This window comes from Chlamydomonas reinhardtii, chromosome 2 (assembly GCF_000002595.2).
Source record: "Chlamydomonas reinhardtii strain CC-503 cw92 mt+ chromosome 2, whole genome shotgun sequence".
Taxonomy (NCBI): Eukaryota; Viridiplantae; Chlorophyta; class Chlorophyceae; order Chlamydomonadales; family Chlamydomonadaceae; genus Chlamydomonas; species Chlamydomonas reinhardtii.
In genome coordinates, this window is record NC_057005.1 from 4,721,677 (window position 1) to 4,740,541 (window position 18,865).

At 60.9% G+C, this 18,865-nt stretch overlaps 5 protein-coding genes across 5 annotated transcripts; 3 read left to right on the top strand and 2 right to left on the bottom strand.

The window, feature by feature from the left end:
• Window positions 1-6: 6 nt before the first annotated feature.
• On the bottom strand, window positions 7-6,312 carry CHLRE_02g102050v5 (uncharacterized protein). Its single transcript, XM_043059737.1, has 8 exons — window positions 5,790-6,312; window positions 5,436-5,656; window positions 4,531-5,307; window positions 3,966-4,295; window positions 3,440-3,829; window positions 3,058-3,195; window positions 2,684-2,905; window positions 7-2,377 (listed from the first exon to the last, which is right to left on the bottom strand). The coding sequence occupies exons 1-8, from the start codon at window positions 6,196-6,198 to the stop codon at window positions 2,213-2,215; spliced, it is 2,652 nt and encodes an 883-aa protein (XP_042927371.1). The 5' UTR covers window positions 6,199-6,312; the 3' UTR covers window positions 7-2,212.
• Window positions 6,313-9,880: 3,568 nt separating this feature from the next.
• Window positions 9,881-13,962, top strand: CHLRE_02g102100v5 (uncharacterized protein). Its single transcript, XM_001699956.2, has 11 exons — window positions 9,881-10,281; window positions 10,352-10,479; window positions 10,607-10,678; window positions 10,874-11,074; window positions 11,251-11,427; window positions 11,600-11,867; window positions 12,048-12,204; window positions 12,423-12,507; window positions 12,695-12,864; window positions 13,115-13,388; window positions 13,579-13,962. Exons 1-11 carry the CDS (start codon window positions 10,059-10,061, stop codon window positions 13,669-13,671), a joined length of 1,848 nt encoding a protein of 615 aa, XP_001700008.2. The 5' UTR covers window positions 9,881-10,058; the 3' UTR covers window positions 13,672-13,962.
• A 48-nt stretch (window positions 13,963-14,010) lies between these two features.
• On the top strand, window positions 14,011-15,514 carry CHLRE_02g102150v5 (uncharacterized protein). The gene is made up of 2 exons (XM_001699955.2): window positions 14,011-14,378; window positions 14,850-15,514. Exon 1 carries the CDS (start codon window positions 14,132-14,134, stop codon window positions 14,345-14,347), a length of 216 nt encoding a protein of 71 aa, XP_001700007.1. The 5' UTR covers window positions 14,011-14,131; the 3' UTR covers window positions 14,348-14,378; window positions 14,850-15,514.
• Window positions 15,515-15,560: 46 nt separating this feature from the next.
• CHLRE_02g102200v5 (uncharacterized protein) lies at window positions 15,561-17,065 on the top strand. Its single transcript, XM_043059738.1, has one exon. The coding sequence runs from the start codon at window positions 15,704-15,706 to the stop codon at window positions 15,905-15,907; it is 204 nt and encodes a 67-aa protein (XP_042927372.1). The 5' UTR covers window positions 15,561-15,703; the 3' UTR covers window positions 15,908-17,065.
• Window positions 17,066-17,218: 153 nt separating this feature from the next.
• On the bottom strand, window positions 17,219-18,830 carry CHLRE_02g102250v5 (ribosomal protein S3). Its single transcript, XM_001699745.2, has 5 exons — window positions 18,745-18,830; window positions 18,491-18,638; window positions 18,115-18,286; window positions 17,709-17,913; window positions 17,219-17,543 (listed from the first exon to the last, which is right to left on the bottom strand). The coding sequence occupies exons 2-5, from the start codon at window positions 18,537-18,539 to the stop codon at window positions 17,406-17,408; spliced, it is 564 nt and encodes a 187-aa protein (XP_001699797.2). The 5' UTR covers window positions 18,540-18,638; window positions 18,745-18,830; the 3' UTR covers window positions 17,219-17,405.
• Between the last annotated feature and the right edge of the window lie 35 nt (window positions 18,831-18,865).

The following is an 18,865-nucleotide window of genomic DNA, read 5'->3' on the forward strand; positions in this document are numbered from 1 at the left end:
GGGCTTGTGGGAGTGTGGGGTCCGGAGCGTGGGTCCGGAGCGAGCTGCTTTGCATGCAGGTCGCCTGCTGCGCAGAGCGGACACAAGGGCGCTAGGCATCCGCCAATGCGGACGATGCATCACTGCATGGGTGCAAGTGTGCCGAGTCTCATTGTTGCATGGCGTGTGTAGCTTTTGCCACCAGCACAGCACGACTCCTGCGGGGTGGCAAGGGCACGTGTGGACGCTCAGATTGGCGCTTGGCCGGGATGGTGGGTGCCGCTGGTCTTTGCCTGGAACGGCAGGCGGTGTGAGACAACCAGCGCAGCCGTCTCAGGCGTGTGCGTTTGTAGTGGTTCGCGGACCGAGAGCACGGCCAGAGTGTGGAGTGCAGGGACGGTCAAGCAAGGCATGACCATGCCGAGGCGCGCCTCTGCGACCATGCGTGTGGAGTGGCCGTGCGTCTGAATGCATGGCAGGGATACATGCTCCTTGCGATGTATCGGTGCCTGTTTGGCTGGCTGGACTGCAAGGGGGTGCTAGCGGGCCCTGCGAGGATGTGTGAGGTTTCCGGATGCCAGCAGCATGTCATGAAACGCAAACGTTTTGTTGTTGCGCTGAATCCGGCGGCGTCAATGTCACTGTGCCGGCCACGGCTGCATGGTGGAGCACTGCGGTGATTGAGTGCTCAGCTTTTGGTGCCGCGGGTGAGGTGATGACAGACAGCTCCAGTGCTTAGGACCACGCAGTCATGTGCCTCTGGTCCACTGAAGCTGCTTTATTGTTGACACGCGGCACCCATCGCGGTTTCTGGTGGAGGTGGGTGGAGCGTCCTGGGATGGCATCGACGGTGCTTAACAATTCGAAACCGAGAATTCAAGCAAGCACGACGTCGTAGAGGCCTACCTGGAGGATGGCAGACGGATGCGATGGCCAACTTGTAACAATGCTTTCAACCAAACAGCTTTGCACACTGTGGCATATCAGCCACATGACTTGGCCAGCCTTACGGCAACAAACAATCGGTTTGGTCGCTACCAGCTCCCCCACTTGCGGCGGCACGAAGAACCGCTAAGGAGGCTGCAATGGTGAAGCTATAGCGCACCTACCTACCGCTCTCCGCGTCCGAGCCACGCTGTGCCTTCCAGGGGCACCCCCGAGCGCCGGCCGCAGCCGCAAGACCCTGCCATCACTACGCTGCCACATTTCGTCTCCCAGCTTCCCTCTCACGCCTCGCTCTCCACTTCTTCATTCTTGTTTAAACTAGGCAAATTGGCCTGCGCCGTGGCGCACATGGTTCGGCTACAATCGGCCACAAGCATCACAAGTACTTTGCCACACACAGCAGGACATGACCAACTAACCCAGGGCCCAGCACAACAAACCGGGGGTAGGCGATGATCAGACTACGGTACGTCAAATGACCGCACAGTGCCATAGGGAGGCGTAAGCCACCAAAGCCACCACCGCTTTCTGCTCCTTCAGCAGGTGAGCACCAATTCACAACAGTGGGAAAATGTACATAATACGCGTGTACTTGCACGCAAACACAAAAATCAATAACTAATCAATGAATGCCGGCAGTCAGTGTCAGGTGTCCTTTCATCCAAAACCCCGCCCCACAATGACGTGATTTGCTTGCCCAGGTGCCGGGCGGGTAACCCGGGTTAGGCGTGACCTTGATGCTGTATGCTTGCGCGCGAGCGCGCACATGTGCAAAACCCGCCGGTGCATATGGTTTTCGGGGAATACGTGACGGTGGGCATCGACAGATTGTGTATAGCATGGTACACACGAGACCGAACCCACGCACGTCACATGGTTAGGACACTGCACCCTGCAACCTGGGTTAGCGCTAGACGGAGCGCAAATAACTCCCCGCACCCACCACAGGACCGGGGGAGTAGAGCACGACCGCGCCACGAAAAAGCGCGGGAGGTGCTTCACCAAACAGTGAGTGAATCACAAGGATAAAGGTGAAGTAAATTAACCCGGATCGGCACTGACAACAGGCCCACACTCTTGGTGCAAGGCCCGGCAGCCGCACATAATCTTCGGCAGTAACAATAATCTTCGAGTTGCGCAAGTTATATGCACGCTGGGTGCACCACTGGCTGGCAAATGCGCCATTGTTTGGAGGAAAGCGGAGCAAGCCAGGGGTCGCCTTACCCGTGGCCCCTGTCGCCCTTCCATGCTCTAATCACGCTCCGTGTCATGTTGTAGCTTCTTAAGCTTAGAGCTTCTTCTTCTTGGCAGCCGCGTAGGCGTACTTGGAGGCATCCTTGGGGTAGAGCACGCGGCCCTTGAACCGCACGTACTCAACAAAGGGGCCGTAGTTCAGGCCAGCATCGGCGGGGCGCTGCATGGTGATAAGGATGCCGCCCAGAGCCTTGGCCGCCTGCGGGTTCGCGGGTTTCCGATTGCACAGGAGTATGGTGGCGTCAACAACACTGCAGGCGCACTGGTCTCCAGATGCATGCCTAGCATGTATGTGCACACACCGGGGATGGACCGGCTACATGGGTTCATATACGTGTGTGTTTGTTGAGAAGACTGACGGAAAGGGGTACACACCGCCGTGCATGATGCGCGAGATGCGCGTGCAAGCTGGCGGCAGTGGACGTGTGTGTGCATGCATCAGGACTAGGACTAGGGAGACGGCAGGACTGCACTGCATATCGATCGATACGTCGATCGTACCCACCAGCTTTGTGGGCAGCTTGGCCTGGCTACCGCCGGCGGGCACGGGGAGGTTGATGCCGGACTTCTTGGGGCCGACGCGCACGACCAGCACGGACTGGCACTTGGACGTGTCCTTGGTCACGTTGTAGACGGTCTTGCCCAGCACGTTACCGGTCACTTGGCCGGTTGAGGGCGCACCCATCCACTTGAGCAGCTGGACCTTGACCACACCAGAGTTCCTGATCTGTAGGGGCGGCGGGGCCAGGGCACGCACATTTACAGACCTGGGAACACACGGCAAGCCACGCAGAACTCAAAGCACGGGCGCGCACGACCAGCCACGCACTACACGTGGCATTCCAGGTAGCCACAGGTGACCAGCCACGCACGACACACCTGCTTGATGTAGATCTTGGACACCTGGGTGGGCTCCTTGAAGAAGATGGGCAGGGTCAGCACGTTGTTCGTGCCAGCCTTCCAGGCCTTGTCGCAACCCGCGCACTTGGCTGGGCAAGCAGGCTTAGCAGGGTCAATCTGAAGGGCAGGGCGGCGAAGTTGGAACGAAGGTTGTTGGAAGACCGTTGCGAAGATGGGTAAAGCAGGAAACTAGCGCATGGGCCGCAGCCATAAGTCTGGCAGCCAGTGCGCATGCACGCATCAAGTCCCGCGTCCTACGCAGTAGCTAACCACACCGCAAGCGCTCATGCACTACTTCAGCTGCTGCCGACGCGCACTCCTGACAGACACACACATGCACGCATAGCATCCTCGCACGCACCAGGTAGAGCGGCGATCCTGGCGTGAGCAGGGAGGTGTAGTCGGAGTCGTCACGCCACACCACGGCCCGCTTGGTGCCCACGGTGCCGGTGCCGGTGGCGTTGTCGACATTGATAAAAGGCAGGTTGAGGGCAGGAGGCGAGGGGGGCGGGGGTGACGGCGGGGGGAAGCCGTTGTTGATGAAATCAGCGCCCAGCTCGGCAGCAATCTTTTGGACATTGATCGGAGGGGGGCGAGGAGGACGGGGCGGGGGAGAAGGCGGGGTGGGAGGAGGCGACGGAGGCAGGACCGTGCCGGGCGCGTACGGCGGCCTGGGGGGTGGCGAGGGCGGCAGCGGCACCTCCTGGAAACTGATAACTGTGACGAGCACCTCCAGGACGTAGTCGGTGGCCTGCATAAGCATCGGCAACACAGAGGCGGCGCGTGCCAGTTAGTTGGTGCCGATGAAAGGGATGCCCACAATCAATGAAAACGGAGTGGCACATTCAGTCCGACGGTTTCCAGCAGACAAGCAAGCCGTGGCGCACCTGGAGGAAGCGGCGGGTGTCCACCTCGGCCATCCTGCGCGCCAGGGCCGCGGGGATGGCCGCAGAGGCATCCAGCATCTCCATGATCTCGTCCTCGGTCACAGACGTGCGGGTCTCGTGCACGAGGCCGCTCATGCCGCTGTCAGCGCCAAACTTGGCCGCCACCTCGGCGTGGTTATACACATGCAGCATGTCCTCGGGGGCCAAGGAGGCGAGCGCCATGCGGCGCTTCTTGGCGGCCGGGGTGGTGTCAACCAGCACCTCGAGGATGGTGCCGTCGCTGAACAGGAAGCGGAAGCCGCGCACCAGGATAGCATCCGGGTCGACATCCTGCGCGGGAAACAGGCAATAAACAAACATGCATGGGCCAGCTGGTAAGCCTTGGACCTAGCGAAACCAAGTAAGGGACATCGAAGATGTACAGCGGTACATGGACGCACGTCCCATCCATGCATGGTAAACGTGCATGCTGGGATGCTGACGTGAAGTAAGTCCACATTGTCACGCATGGACAGATGGCAATGCGCGATGCATAGGGCGGGGCCAGTGCCATGACACTACTTACAAACTTGTCGGCGTAGGCGCCCTGGATGTTGAAGACGATCTCAGCCACAGCCGACGCGTTGTTCTTCAGGTCGGCAGGGTTGTCTCCGATGATGCTGGCGGCCATGTCGGAGCCATAGGTCACCGTGTAGTCATCCACGACCTTGGCAATGCCAGGGGGCAGCGGAGGAGGGCTCGGCGGGAAGGGGGAGGGAGGGGGAGGCGAAGGGGGCTGGGGAGGCGGCGCCGGAGGCGTGGGGCTGGGCGGAGGGCGGGGGTTGAGGTTTGGGGGAGGGTTCGGCGGCATCGGCGGCGAGGGTTTGGTAGGCGGTGACGGCGTGGCCGGGGGCGGCGTAGGGGGCAGAGGCGACGGCGGAGGAGGGCGAGGCGGCCGGGGAGGGCGGGGCGCGTGGGGAGGCGGGGAATCCGTGGTCGAGGGCGAGGGGGAAGAGGTGTTTGTTGAAGGCGAAGGTGACGGAGAGGGAGAGGGAGAGGGAGAGGGTGAGGGCGTGGCAGCAGGAGAGGGGTACACGCCCGCGGCGCCGGCGGTCTGCAGGAAGCGGCGCACCACCTCAGCGGCAGCGTCAGCAACGTCTGAGGCGCTGTCCAGCACGGACGCGAAGTTGCCATCAGCGGTGGCGTTCTCGTCGGCGTTGCCGCTGGCGGGGACCACGAAGGCGCCGGCGGCAAAGTCCGCAATCAGCTTGTTCAGCAGAGCGTTCCACTGCGCCTGGGGGCCGGCCTTCCAGTCGTAACCAAGCACCACCACCGCGCCGGGCGTGCCAGCCTTGCCGAACAGCTGTGGATACGGTTGAGGTGCGTGCGGGGAATGAAGGTTAGCAGGGAGGAAAACCGCCTAAACCTCGGGTGCGCACCCGCTGTTTTCGCAGTTAGTCACATGGCACGATTTTGCGCGTGTGAACTCACCTGAGCGGCCACCTGGCTCTCATCGCCCTCCGAAGTGTAGATGGGCACGATAAACGAGTCCACATCCTCGTGGGCGCACCAGGACGTGCGCGTCACAGTGTCGGCCACTTCCAGCGACGCGGGGAAGTCAAGGCTCGATGCCCGGAACAGCCCGCTGGCCTGCGCGCTCAAGTATAGCGACTTGGACCCAGACGAAATTACGTCGCAAACCTTCCATTTCCCTGTTTATGCGCAACAAAAACGCAGGGCAATAGGGACATTTTGACAAGACATGTATGACACAAAAAATGGGGACTCCAGAACCGGTCAGGACAAGGCGACCACTTCAAGTAGAGTAGATGCTGTACATCTCACCGGTATAGCCCAGGGCGCGCGACACGAAGTCAGCATCGTTGGCCTGGTGCAGCCCGTTCAGGGTCAGCACCACAAGGCCGCCGCTGCTGATGTAGTTTGCAACGGCCTCCATATTCTCGGCCTCTGCGTAGCTGGCGCTACCGTGAGTCGGCGGAATAAGGTACGCATCAAGCCCCGCGAGTCGCGGCTGCCCAGACGCAGCGACGCTCAGCTCGACGCCAGCCTTGAGCAGGCTCTGGCGCAGGTTCTCGGGGCCCTTGCTCCAAGAAAGGTCGAGGACGCTGGATGACTCGGTCATATACAGCGAGACGCGAGGACGGGCCCCGATGGACACGCAGCGTCCGACGACGCCCAGCAGCAGCGCCACCAGGGGCCCTAGGCCCTTGGCCAGCGCGCTGCGCCGAGCCATTTCACGAACGCGACGGTGCTGGGCAAGCCCTGCTGAAAGAGAGGGGAGATAGAGTAGGGCTCTCGTTCGCTCGTCGCCGCCAGGCGGCCCGGGCAGTAGTAGGAATGGGAGCTGATAATGAAAGTCGTGAGGCGCGTTCGGGTTTTTGAATGCTCGTAAGCGCCCGCCGCTTGTGGATGGAATGAAGCCCGCCCACCATGCATGGGGTTGCTCGCAGCCGAGACTACAGCAGCGGCCTAGCCATGCATCGGTTTGTATGCCGTTTTGATATCTTCCGTCTGCAGAAATCATGCGCGGTAGGTGTAATAGTGTAACGTGAAACTTTAGGACTCCCTGCGGGATGACTGACTGACCGCGAACCGAGGTCGTTCAGCAAGCAGCAACATGTACGCGTGCGCGAGGTCTGTTCCTAGGAATAAGCAGAAAGGTGAAAACACTCCACGGCGGTTTCATACGCGCGGTTATGTGCACAGTAGGGTTTTGCGACTGTGCAGGTCTGAGCTGGTAGCTAGGTGTGAGGCTGCTCTTTTTGCAACTTGGCGCGCGAACGAGCGAGGTTGCGTGCGTGCGTGCGTGCATGCGTGCGCGCGCGCGTGCATAATGCAGCACCAGTCAGACACGCTGAGAGCTAGGCCCGCATATGACAGTTTCTTTGGTATGCCATTATTGTGGAGCTAAGGTGTTTCCTGCTGGCTAGCTGGTGTATGTGCATGTGTGTGTGTGTGTGTGTGTGTGTGTGGGGGGGTGTTAACATTAAACCAATCCCGTAAGGAAACAGTCGCGGGGGGAGCGGCGGGGGGCTGTACATACCAGCCCAAACTCAAAAGCATCCCCGGAAGGGGGAAGTGTAATGCCCTCAATCGCCCAAGGAATGATTAGTCCGCCCCCCCCCTCCGGTGGGAAATCCGGAAAGTTGTGGATTGAGTCTGGTCATGCGGTTGTGGAAACCGGGCTGTGCCAGCAACTTAGTTGTGGTTGGCGGGGGGTCCAAGTTTGGGGCGGTGGCCTGTATGTGCCGACAACTAAGATTGGGGTGGGTGGCAGCTGAGATGCGGAGTGGGACCCCTGCCGCCAACCAAGATGCCGCCCGGCGGCAACCAAGATGCCGCGCGAGACAGATGCCCGACCAGACCTAACCCCAAGTTGCCGCCCGGCGGCACCTTTCCCACGCTCCTGCCCCTCCCCACGCTTTCCTTCGAAGTGACATCGGGCAGCGGGGGTCTGTCTCCACCATTCCCAGTAAGCAACCAGCGACATAAGGACGCAGGACAGGTCGCGCTGAGCTGTAATAGGGCTTGCATCTTCCAGCCTTCCAGGGGTGGGTCGTCGCCGCCGCAGGTGAAAAGGGCCCACGTTCTTGCCCACGGCATCCAGGGGCCCCCAATGCCTATTTTTAGCGTTTGGGGGGGGGGGGCTCCGCTTAAGCATAGGCCACGCTCTCTTCCTCGCTCTATTGCATTGGGTTCGGTTTCGTTTGGGCTGGTATCTACAACCCCCCCCCCACACACACACACACACACACACGCCCCCGGGAAGGGGTAGTGGGCTAGATTTGGATACAGTATGCAGCCCCGCGCGGCGAGAATGCAACCCCGGAATTGCCCAATCCTCCTCGCCCTAGGGCCTGCATCGGGGCCCGCTTCTTGCCGCTCCCCGAAGATGCAAGCCCTGAAGCTGTAACTACGGTAAATACTCGTGTGCGTGCAGAGGGGTCGGCGGTAAAGGGTACCTTTCCGTGCTATCCACTGGCTGGGTAGGACCGACTTGCAATCCAAAGTGATTCGACTCCAATCCCGATCCGTGCGCGTGCAGGGTCCAATCCTTCCTTTCAGTCCAACTTTGGAGGCTCACAATCCTGTCACCCCTATCCCAAACCTCTATCTTCCCCCGGACCTAATACTTCAACCCCCTATCCCAATAATTGACCCGAACACGGTCCCAATCCACGCAGCAGCCCGCCGTATCCCAATCCTCGAAGTCCGGGTTCCAGTAATCCGCCCAGGGGGGGGGTAGGAAACAAAGTGCCAGACCCCATGCCCTGAAATCCCCCGGGACCCCCCTTGAGGGGACGACCGACCCCCCGACGGACAAAACCTTGTTGTTCAGGGGTTTAACCCCCTCCATTTAATACCAAAGTGGTGTCAATCGACTCCTCTCGATGAGCACTATCACTCCGTGTCATCAGCGGTCCTGTTCTGAGACTTCGGTCACCGGCGGGATCCTATCCATGGGAATCCCCTTGACCCAGACCACCCCGCGCTCAACTCTCTGCCGCGTGACGAATGGACAATGTGCATCGGCAGCCTTGTTCGACATGAACTCGTGCGCACCAGCGCTTCAGAGCCCAGCTGTGTCAGTGCGCATGTGTTGAATGTGGAGACATGTCCCGACATGTCCACGCCCGGACGCGCAACTTAGCCCTCCCACGCTTTGTTTGTGCTTATTACGTCATAACGTGCACATATGAGCCTCGTACTGCTGCGTTTGGCCCCTAGTTCTGCTTGTGGGGCGCTTCCCGAAATCCGCCAGGATGGGCTCCCGAAACCCAACGGACCCCCAAGGGACGAGGACCGACCCCCCAACTTTGGCGGCCCAGAACTTCCTCACCAGACACCCCCTTAAAAAACTAAAAGTACGTGCATAATGCTCTCCTAAAGCTCTGTAATTTTGAGCATGGGGTAAGAAATTGAGCTTTCTACCCCCCCCCTGATCCGCCTACTCTGCCGCCATCCAATCAACCGAGGGGTGACCAGCGCCAAATCCAATCCTAACACCCCTTACCATCCATCTGTGGGTCGTTGACGGCATTGGCAAGGAACGAACGAATTGGGAGACTGGGCAGAGTGTGGCAGGCAGCGCGCGCAGACGGCCATGCATGGTGGGCCTCTGTTTGCACGAGTGCACGCAGGGGCGGGAAGCCCCCTGGTTGCACATTTTGATTACGGTAGTTATCGGGGTCGCCTTACTTGATGTGTTGAGGGAAGGGGAGTGTTCAGATCCGCAGCGGCCCTGGGCCAAGCAGCGGCGGCATGCAGGTGTGAAGCGGAGGGCGGGAGGGGGCAGGCAAGGCCACGTGGAGGAGGAGAGCGCGGCGCCGCCCGAGAAGCGGCGCCGCCGCGCAGGTTGCAACCTGCCGGTGTCTGGTTTGCGCCTTTGCGGTCTTTGCTGGCGAGCATAGCGTGTCACGGTGCGTAATGCTGTTTGGTTAGTTGCCTGCTGCTCTTGTGCTTGACAGCGGGACCACACAGATGAGGTAGTTTTGAAACCTTCGGCCTCAGACGTATCACCAACGTGGCGTGGCGGCCCATACACGTTCACTTTTCTTCTTGAGAGGGAGAGCCACCTTTCTTGTCCTGTTCTTGGGGCAGGAGTAATAGTGCCCAAGTCCGTGGGGGGCCCAAGGCCGTGGGGTGCCAAAGGCCTTAGTGCCTTATTCGTACCCCTCCTGTCCTACACAAAGCGACCTGATCCATTATGGCCTATTGCGGTTGGCCAGGTATGGCCCCTTGGTGGACGATCAGGCACGTCGGGAGAAATAGCGAAGGGGCCGGCACCTGCAGCCGACCCGACAAGTGAGGGGGTGGGGAACATCGTGGGCAAACACGGATATTGAGGCGATGCCGCATGCCTCAGCTCCCCGGCTAAACTCTGTCCATTGGAAACATAGCAAACCAATACGGATAAGCATATCGCCCCTGCAAACACATAGCCGCCGGTGCACCACTAAGCTAGTTTGCACCGAGTTTGCACCGGAACTGACGCTGTAATACGCGCCCGCTGTTTGTAAATACCGCTATCCGTACCCCTGAGGCTATGCCATAAGTAATACCAACAATTTCGTTCGCCGCAACAACGAAAGCATGCAGAATTACACACTAAACTCTCAGCGGGCGTCGGAGCCTCAGCGACACCTTACAGCTAGGAGCACGACGCACACGTTTTCTTGGCAGTGTCGTCGACAAACGGTGAAGGCGCTGGGGCCTCGCGGCAACACCGTGCCGCCTAGCACTCGCTGCGCGGGGCACAGCAGCGGCGACACGGCAGGGCACACGGCGGGACGCCAGTCAACACGCAGTCCCAAAGGTAACATGGCTTACGCGAGCTTTTCCCGTAAAGTGTAACGTACAACGGCTGCCACACCGCCGTCATACAGCAACTGCGGGCGATGCAGTCACGACGAGGGCTGGTGGTGGGGGTGGCGGAGCGGAGCAGTGGCAGCTCGAGATAATGCAGGCATTCGCAGCGGCAGAAGGTTTTGCAGAGCTGACTATTCGTGCAAAGGTACGGCGCGTGGTGTTGGTGGTTATTCATGGCAGCGATGTATGCCTGGGAGGGTTCATGCCTTTGCGTGTCGTATTTACCAACCGGCACAGCACCCCCGTCCCACATTGCCTGGCGCCGCGCGCAGGTTGCGTCGGCACAGCCATGGCACACGGTGACGGTGCGGCCGGTGGCAGTCAAGGGTGGCAGGCAGCTGCAGGTGAGACCACACACGACGCACATGCCACGAGCATGCTATGTGTGGACCCCCGCGGAGGTGGCGGCAGTTGCGCGCCTTTACTGGACGCGTGGGCAGCGCCACGGGCAAACGGACTTTACCGATGCCAGCGTCGCGCCGCAACCGAACTTTAGACCTTAACACTTACACCTACGCTAAATGCGCCCGCGGCGGCAGGTCACGACGCTCACGGCGCGGCAGAGCCTGTCCGCCAACCACCCCGCGGCGGCGGGCGACACGGCGGCGGTGGAGCGGGTACTGGGGCCGCTGCTGGCGGAGGCGGGCATCGGCAGTGCGGCGCTGCGGACTGCAGGCGGCGACATGGCGGTGCAGGTCACCAAGAAGGGCAAGGGCATCATACACCGTAGCGCGCCCAAGGTGTGTTAAGAAAGCGCAAGGGGAAGGGGTCGAATGTGTGTGTGCGGCGCTGAGAGCCAGCTGTGCGTGCGTGGGTGGACGGGCTGGAGTTTGTGAAACGTGTTGGGTGCAGCTCGCGAGTGCTGCTGCGGCTGGCGGATGCGACAGCCAACGTGCTGATTTCTGATGCCTCGCAGGATCGCACGCCGCTGTTGCGGGCGGGCCCCGGGGCCGCCGCAGACGCAGACGACGCGGCACAGTTCCTGGCGCACGACCGGACCAAGGCCACGCCCATCCCTGCGGACCGGCCGCACCCCTTCCTCCAAAAGATCGGGTTCCAGACGGCGGACGGCCGCATCCGAGCCACCATGCAGGTGGGTTTGTACGGTTGTGGCAGTGAGATTAAGGAAAGGCACGGGGTGCCAGGGGCTGGGCGTATGCCCAGACAGCAGCAGCGGGTTCGCTCACGAGTCTGGTGTAATTGTGTGAACCAACCAGGTGGACGGGCCCTAACCTGCCCCGCTTCCCGGTCTTGCTTTCGCGCAGGACAAGTTCACGCAGGTGAACGACTTCCTGCGCCTGCTGGGGCACACGGCCATGGTGCGCGGCCTGGCAAAGCAGCAGCTGCCGCAGGCCCAACAGCCCCAGCCTGCGGTGGCGGCGGCGATGGCGGAACTCAACACGGACACGACAGCTGGCAGCGACACGCAGCTCGACGCCGCCGATGCCCCTGGCTCCCAGAGCTCGGGCTCGCCTGCTGGCCCGCGGCTGCACATCCTGGACTGCGGCTGCGGCTCCTCGCACCTGTCCTTTGGTGAGCGCGCCACGGGGTGCTCGCCTCAGCAGTTGGCGCATGCCAGCAGCCGCGCCCCTCTCGCCCCGACTGCAGCGCTGCGCCGCGTTGTACCCCCCTGACTCCTGGCAGTTGGCCCCAACCTGGAGCCTCTCCATGTGAACAAATTGCGCCGCATGTCGTCACCACCACCGCGTGCAGGCACGTACCACTACTTGAACCACGTGCTTGGTGTGCCAGCGGCCATGGCGGGCGTGGACACGAACGCCGGCCTTATGGCTAAGTCAAACGACAACGCCGCGGCGCTGGGGCTGGCCGACACCGTCCACTTCGACACCGCGCCCATCGGCGACTACACGTGAGTGAGCGCGTGGCCGGGCGGGCGGTTGCATGTCTGGTGCATGCGGCGTCATGTGGCGCCTTGCCGCATGCGCTCAGCCCATGCCTGGCGCAGCACCGGGCGCCACCTGCCCATGCATCGCGCTTCCCTTGCCCTGCTGCATGTGGAATGTTGCGGCATGGGGGACAGTAACAACCGCTCTTGCCGCACCGTGTTGCCGCCGCGCCGGCACGCAGGCCGCGCGCGCGCCCCGACATCGTTCTGGCGCTGCACGCCTGCGACACCGCCACCGATGACGCGTTGGCACTGGCGGTCAAGCAGGTGTGGCGCAGGGGCATTTGGTCATCCCGGCGCGCGGCTGCGTCACTTCCGTATCCCTTCCTCAATGCAAGTAGCTTCTGGTCAGGCCCTGCGCCGTGAAGTACACAACGACCTGAAGCCGCCACGCTGGTGACACCCTGCTCTCTGCGCCGCTCCGCTCCGCTCCCCTCCCTGCCCTGCCCCCCAGTCCTCCCCGCTCATCATGGCCGTGCCGTGCTGCCACGCGCACCTGCACAAGCAGCTGGCCGGCCGGCCGCCCTCCAGCCGGCCGCCCTGGCAGCCGCTGCTGCGCCACGGCATCATGCGGCAGCGGCAGCTGGACCTGGTCACGGACAGCCTGCGCGCGGCGCTGCTGAGGTGGGCCACTGGGGAAGGCGATGCTGAGGCGGGGGACTGGAGGATGGCGGTGCGGGTGTGTGATGGGACAGGCGGTGCGGGTCCGAGGTGGCTGTTGCTGGCAGGTGGCTGTCGTTCGGGCCGGCGGGCAAACTTACGTGTTGGCTGGTGTTCCATGCCTGGGCACTCAGACTCGACGCAGTCTCGCCGCCACGTGCGCCGAGCCCCGACTCACTCTTGCCGCCACGTGCCCTCTCGTGATCGGCTGCAGGGTCGCGGGCTACACAACAGACGTGGTCGAGTTCGTGTCCACCGACCACACGCCGCGCAACCTGCTCATACGCGCCGAGCTGCCGCAGCAGCAGCGGCAGCAGCAACAGCAGCAGCAGCAGGCTGCGAGCGGTGCAGACACCAGCGTGGCCCAGATTACTCGGGAGACGGCGGGGGCGGCGCCGCTGCCGCAGCCGTACCGCAAGGCGCAGCTGGATGCGGCACGCGAGTACCTAGCGCTGCGTGACTACTGGGGTGTGCTGCCCCGGCTGGAGGTAAGGGGGCGGGCGGGTGAGCAAGGAGGCAGGTGTGGAGTAGCAGAGGACAGCAGTGAAGCGGAGTGGGCGGCGTGCGGTGAAGGGCGGAAATGGGTTCGGTGATGTGCCTTGCCGAGGATGCTGCGCTAGACAACCTCCAGAGTTGAAGCATGACGAGACCCGTTCTTTGCGGTGGCACTGCTTGCAGGTGCTGCTGGAGAGCGAGTTGGGACCCGTGCTGGCGGCAGCGGGGCATGCGGACTCGGCAGGGGAGCACGAGGAGCTGCAGGCGGAGCACTGATGCGGTGTACTCGGGTGTTAGTGTCGGGGCGGCTCGAGATATCCGTCCGGGGACCGCTGGCCTTGTCTTTCCACGCGGGCATCAGTCAGGCATGCATTTGGGATGGTAAGAACTTGTGGTGCAGACGAGCATCAAAGGAGAAGATTGCACACGTTCGAACCATGATATAAGGATATCATCTGAGCATCTTATTTCCAGTTTAACTTGCACTTTAGGGCCACCCCTTTGGGGGGCGGGGGGGGGGGCGATATCGTGCAAGGAGGCGCGGACTCGGCCCGTGCAGAGGGGACCCCATCCGATCCACGCCTTGTTCAGGCAAACGCCTCCCATATGGTCAGACACTCATCTCTCGGACTATAGTTCTAGAACCGCCACGGTATTTTAGCTTCCGAGCAAACTTGCAGCCCTGAAGTCGACAACTCCAGCGTCGCCCGGCGCTAAGCGCGTGCGAGTAGCTGATATGCAGCCCAAAGGCCAAAGTCAGGGCCAGTCGCAAAGCCAAAGCCAGGTCAAACAGCAAGGGCTTGCTGACCCGGACTTGGACCTCGCGGATTTTGACGACGCGGACGCAGGCTTTGATGCGCCTCCTCAATTCCAGGAGAAGCTCCTAGACGCTGATTTCTTCAACCAGTTTCCTGACGATTTCGACGAGAGCGACATGGAGATCCCAAAGTGAATAGCGTGGGCGGCCTGTGGCAGCGTATAAGGTGAGCGACTGCGCTTGAGGTCCAGGGGAGAGGCAATGGGCCTACACGGGCGCCTAAGGGGTGAGCCGAGCGTGTCGTGGGCGGCACACACCACGCGTAGTTGGTGGCAGTGTGGACAGGGCAGTCGGCGTCTCTCAGCCAGGTGCAGCTGAAGCTTTGTTCAGGTATCTCTTGCGCCTTGGAGGCTGCCGGAAAGCACAAGGAATAGGCGTCCACGCAGACTTGGGGCGCAGCGCACGCCAGCCGGGCGAGCGATGGGGTGGCTTTGCGAAGGGGATTCGCACGTGCACTGCGCGCTGCCATGCATGTTCAACATGAGGCATGCGAAGGAGGCGACATGCGGTCTTTGCTTGTCTCGCCGCAGCGGAGACTGCGCCGTCACAGGCAATAGCCGTTGATGTTGCGCTGAGCAGCAGGCAGGTCGGCACCTGCGTATTGACACGCCTGCCTGCCGCACTACTGTTCCTACAGGGCCCGGCCTGCGGAGCTGATGCCATTATGAGCGGCGGCAGCAGCGTGGCGGCGACTTGTAGCACCACGCAACGTGTGCACACAATGAATGGCCGATAGCGGATGGCGCGGTTGGAGTAAGGGTTTGTTGTCTCAAGGCGCGGAAGTTTGCGGAGGGGGTGATACATCCGGTGCTTGGGTTTGCACACCGATGCAAGGGGCTGCGGCTGAAGACACGGATAAAGAGGGCTGGGCAAGGAGGAGGATGTGGTGCACTGTAGGCCTCGACACGTCCCTGGTAGGCATCAGCTGCGAATATGGCATGGTTTGGTCAGAGAAGCTGGCCCAGGGAGCCCCGGTTTGCATGTACTAGACGCGGAACCAGGTGTTCTTGTTTCGTATCAGACGCGGTGTATGGGGAGAGCAGTTGTTGGAAAGTCGCCGGTATGGTCGACTGTCACTCACACTAGTTACACGGGTTACACCGAACGTTAGGCAATGCAGGAAGTAGCGTGCCTAGGAAAGTGAGGATGAACGGGCAATGCAACAGGTGCTGCGGGCGCAAGTAGCCGGGGAAGTTGCATGCGGACGTTGCGCGATCTAGGCGGGATATAAGCCGGCGTTGGCACGCCGGACTTACACCAGTCTTATTCTACCTTACTGGGTCAATGTAACAGTATAAGGAAAGCTAGTCTACGCGAGCCTGCTACTCAGTATACCGGATGCGATAGGAAACTTGCCAAACACCGCGTATTTCCAACAGGTTATGAGCCCCGGCGCTCTCTGAGTGTCCGTGTAGGTGTTCTAGGCATTATCGCGGTTACTGATAGCGTTTAGGCTTGGCGCGATTTTGGTCGCTCTGGTCGCTGAGCACCATGGGCCTTCCTAAGCTCGACAAGCTGAAGGACGCGAAAGGCTGGCGCGCATTCCGCGTGGACTTCTGGGCGATGTGCGTCGTGGAGGAGTGCGTCGACGCCATCGATGCTCCCATGCGCGTTACTCGCGAGCAGCAGCGGCGTGCGCACAAGAAGACGTACTACCACCCGTCGCGCATCAGCCCGCAGCACGTTGCGCTGTGAACGGCTGAAGCGGAAAGCGCGGCCGTGGGAGCTGCGTGTACTGTGCTAGTGACGGCGTGCTTTGCCGTGGCGCTGGCTGTATGCTGAGTATGTTGGTGAAGCAATCACTGCATGGAGCTAGCTGGAGCTGGAGCTAAGGAGCTAGTGTGCGACGCGCGAAGTTTAGAAGCATGGTTACGGGACCGGATATGGGTTTCCGTGGGAGCCATCGTGCAGTAGTTGGTAACGCCGGATTGTGCGTGCCTGAGCCATGTGCAGGACCATATGCGTGGCAGACACTGCAGACTTGCGGCGTGCAAGTACTGTGACGTAATGACTGCGGTGATAGCAGCATGCGTGATTAGCTGCAGGTTATATGCAGCGGTTGGTACTGCGGTTAAGCAGTGCTGTTGTCTACCAAGGGCGCGAGCGGCCTAGCTTGCCAAGGGTGTAGACGTGTGTGCGAAGTGTGTGACTTGCGGATTGAGCAAGCACGACGGTTAGGTCTTGTCCGACTAAACAAGCCTGGTAGCATGTTTGCCGGTGTGCGCAACATGAGATTGATTGATTGATGCGATGCGGTATAAGCATGTGGGTAGGATGATGCAATGGACATGCGAGATGCAGCGGAAAGCGTACGGTGATTAAGACATGCGATTTATTGACTGACCCATCTAGCGTGAGACGGCTAGAGTCGCGTGGGAGCTACGTTAGCTGTGGAGGCATGAGTAGTGCAGGATGTGCGAAATGATTGACGTGTGTTCGTGCCGTCGACCACGTGGGAGTGTTGGAAAGTCGCCGGTATGGTCGACTGTCACTCACACTAGTTACACGGGTTACACCGAACGTTAGGCAATGCAGGAAGTAGCGTGCCTAGGAAAGTGAGGATGAACGGGCAATGCAACAGGTGCTGCGGGCGCAAGTAGCCGGGGAAGTTGCATGCGGACGTTGCGCGATCTAGGCGGGATATAAGCCGGCGTTGGCACGCCGGACTTACACCAGTCTTATTCTACCTTACTGGGTCAATGTAACAGTATAAGGAAAGCTAGTCTACGCGAGCCTGCTACTCAGTATACCGGATGCGATAGGAAACTTGCCAAACACCGCGTATTTCCAACAGCAGTGGATGTCTCTGGTCGGCCGGACACCGCTGGCTGACTGCTGTAAACCTTGCGCACGTGGACGCATTCAATAGCTCACTTGCTGATGCTCAGCTGGCCATGGACTTCATCCGTCAATTGGTTGTTCCCAGCCCATCGAACCCTTTAGCAAACACGAACCGTTTAGCAGACACGAGACAGGAAGCGGGTGCGCAGGGGCACTTTAGGTATTAGGGCGCAAGGGGCGATGTTACAAGTGGTAACAAAGCGGGTTGCACCGGATCCGGAGTCAACTCGAGCGGCAGGTGCAGACCCAAGCCGACGCGACAACAGCGCTGCCAACTCCAGCCACGGCTTCCTCGCAGAAGCCGCGCTACTAGCTAACAGCTTTTGCTCATCATCGTGCGTGCGAACTCCGTTTACAGCTCCTCCTTGCCGATGTAAGGCTTCTCCTGGTACACCTCCTCCTCCTTGGGCTCCAGCACCTTGACCACATCGGGCAGAGGAGTGCGAGGGCCACGCTTGCCGGTAGGGTCCCACTCCTTCATGATCTTGACCTGCATGTGTGTAAGACAGCGCGTTGGGGGCATGGGACACGTCAAACCAGTGTTGGATGAGGGTCAGACAGGACGCAAGGTCATGCTCTTGACGGAATCATTCCCCCGCCCCACGCCCGGAAGCACGCGTCCCCCACACACCCAGGCCAGAGAGCTAGCGCTCACCTTGATACCCAGGACACCCTGGCGCAGCAGCACGTGGCGCACGGCACCATCGATGTACACCTTGGCGGGGTTACCCGAAGACACCATGTAGCCATCCTTGAACTTCATGGACTTGGCACGGGCAGCGCGGAGCTTGCCGGACACAATGACCTCGCAGCCCTTGGCGCCGCTCTCCATCACGAAGCGCAGCACACCGTAGCAGGCACTGCACGCGCGACAGTGGGCAACGATGTTTTAAGCACTTATAGGGGTTGTGATGGTTGGTGCTGCCTTTCCAACCCACAGGCTGCGAGCGTAACCTGCACGAATGCGGTTTCGTGCCCTCCCTTGCCACCCCCAACGCTTCGCGGTCCTGCCGTTTCCCTCTACACCGCAACCCCAACACCCTCTCCTCGCAGCTGCTCACCGGCGCACGGCCAGGCCACCCAGCAGCTTGTAGCGCAGCGACTCGGCCTGGGCGATGGCGCACAGACCACGGTCGCTGACCTTCTCAGCGTACAGCTCAACGCTGTCCGGGGGGAAGTTGAAGCGCTTCTGCACAACCGAGGTCAGCTCGCGAATGCGGCGGCCCTTCTCGCCTGTAGAGTTCAGGAGCGAGCGACGATTCAGCAAGGGCACCTCCACTGTTTTTTTGTGCCGCGCCAACCTCAAAATGCATTAGGCATGCGTATAAATTCTATCTCAGTCACAAAGCGCTGCACATAGCTCAGCGAGTGATGTACAGGCACCGCGGCGGCTGCCAAGAGCCCCATCTCCCTCCGAGGCCTGCTCTCTGCGCTCACCCAGCACGTTCTGAGTGCGAGTAGCGCGGATGATAATCTCAGTGCGCATGGGGGTCACGCGGACCTCCACACCGGAGTAGCCATCCTCGGCCAGCTCGCGGGTCAGGAGCTCGTTCAGCTCGGCGTAGAACACGCCGTCCTGGACGAACTGTGTGGCACATGGAGCAATAGAATACGTAGACTTAGCCACCTGTCCTCGCAAGGGGCCGGCCGCCCGCGCTCACAGCCGCAACATATTCAGAAGCCTGGCCTACCTTCCGCTTCTTGCTGATCTGGACGGCCATTGTTGCGACGGGTCCTTTGTTCCCGAGAGAGAGAAAGAGCGCGGTGGGGCCCAGTTGCTAAATACTCTGCATGGACGGCCGTGGCGCCCAA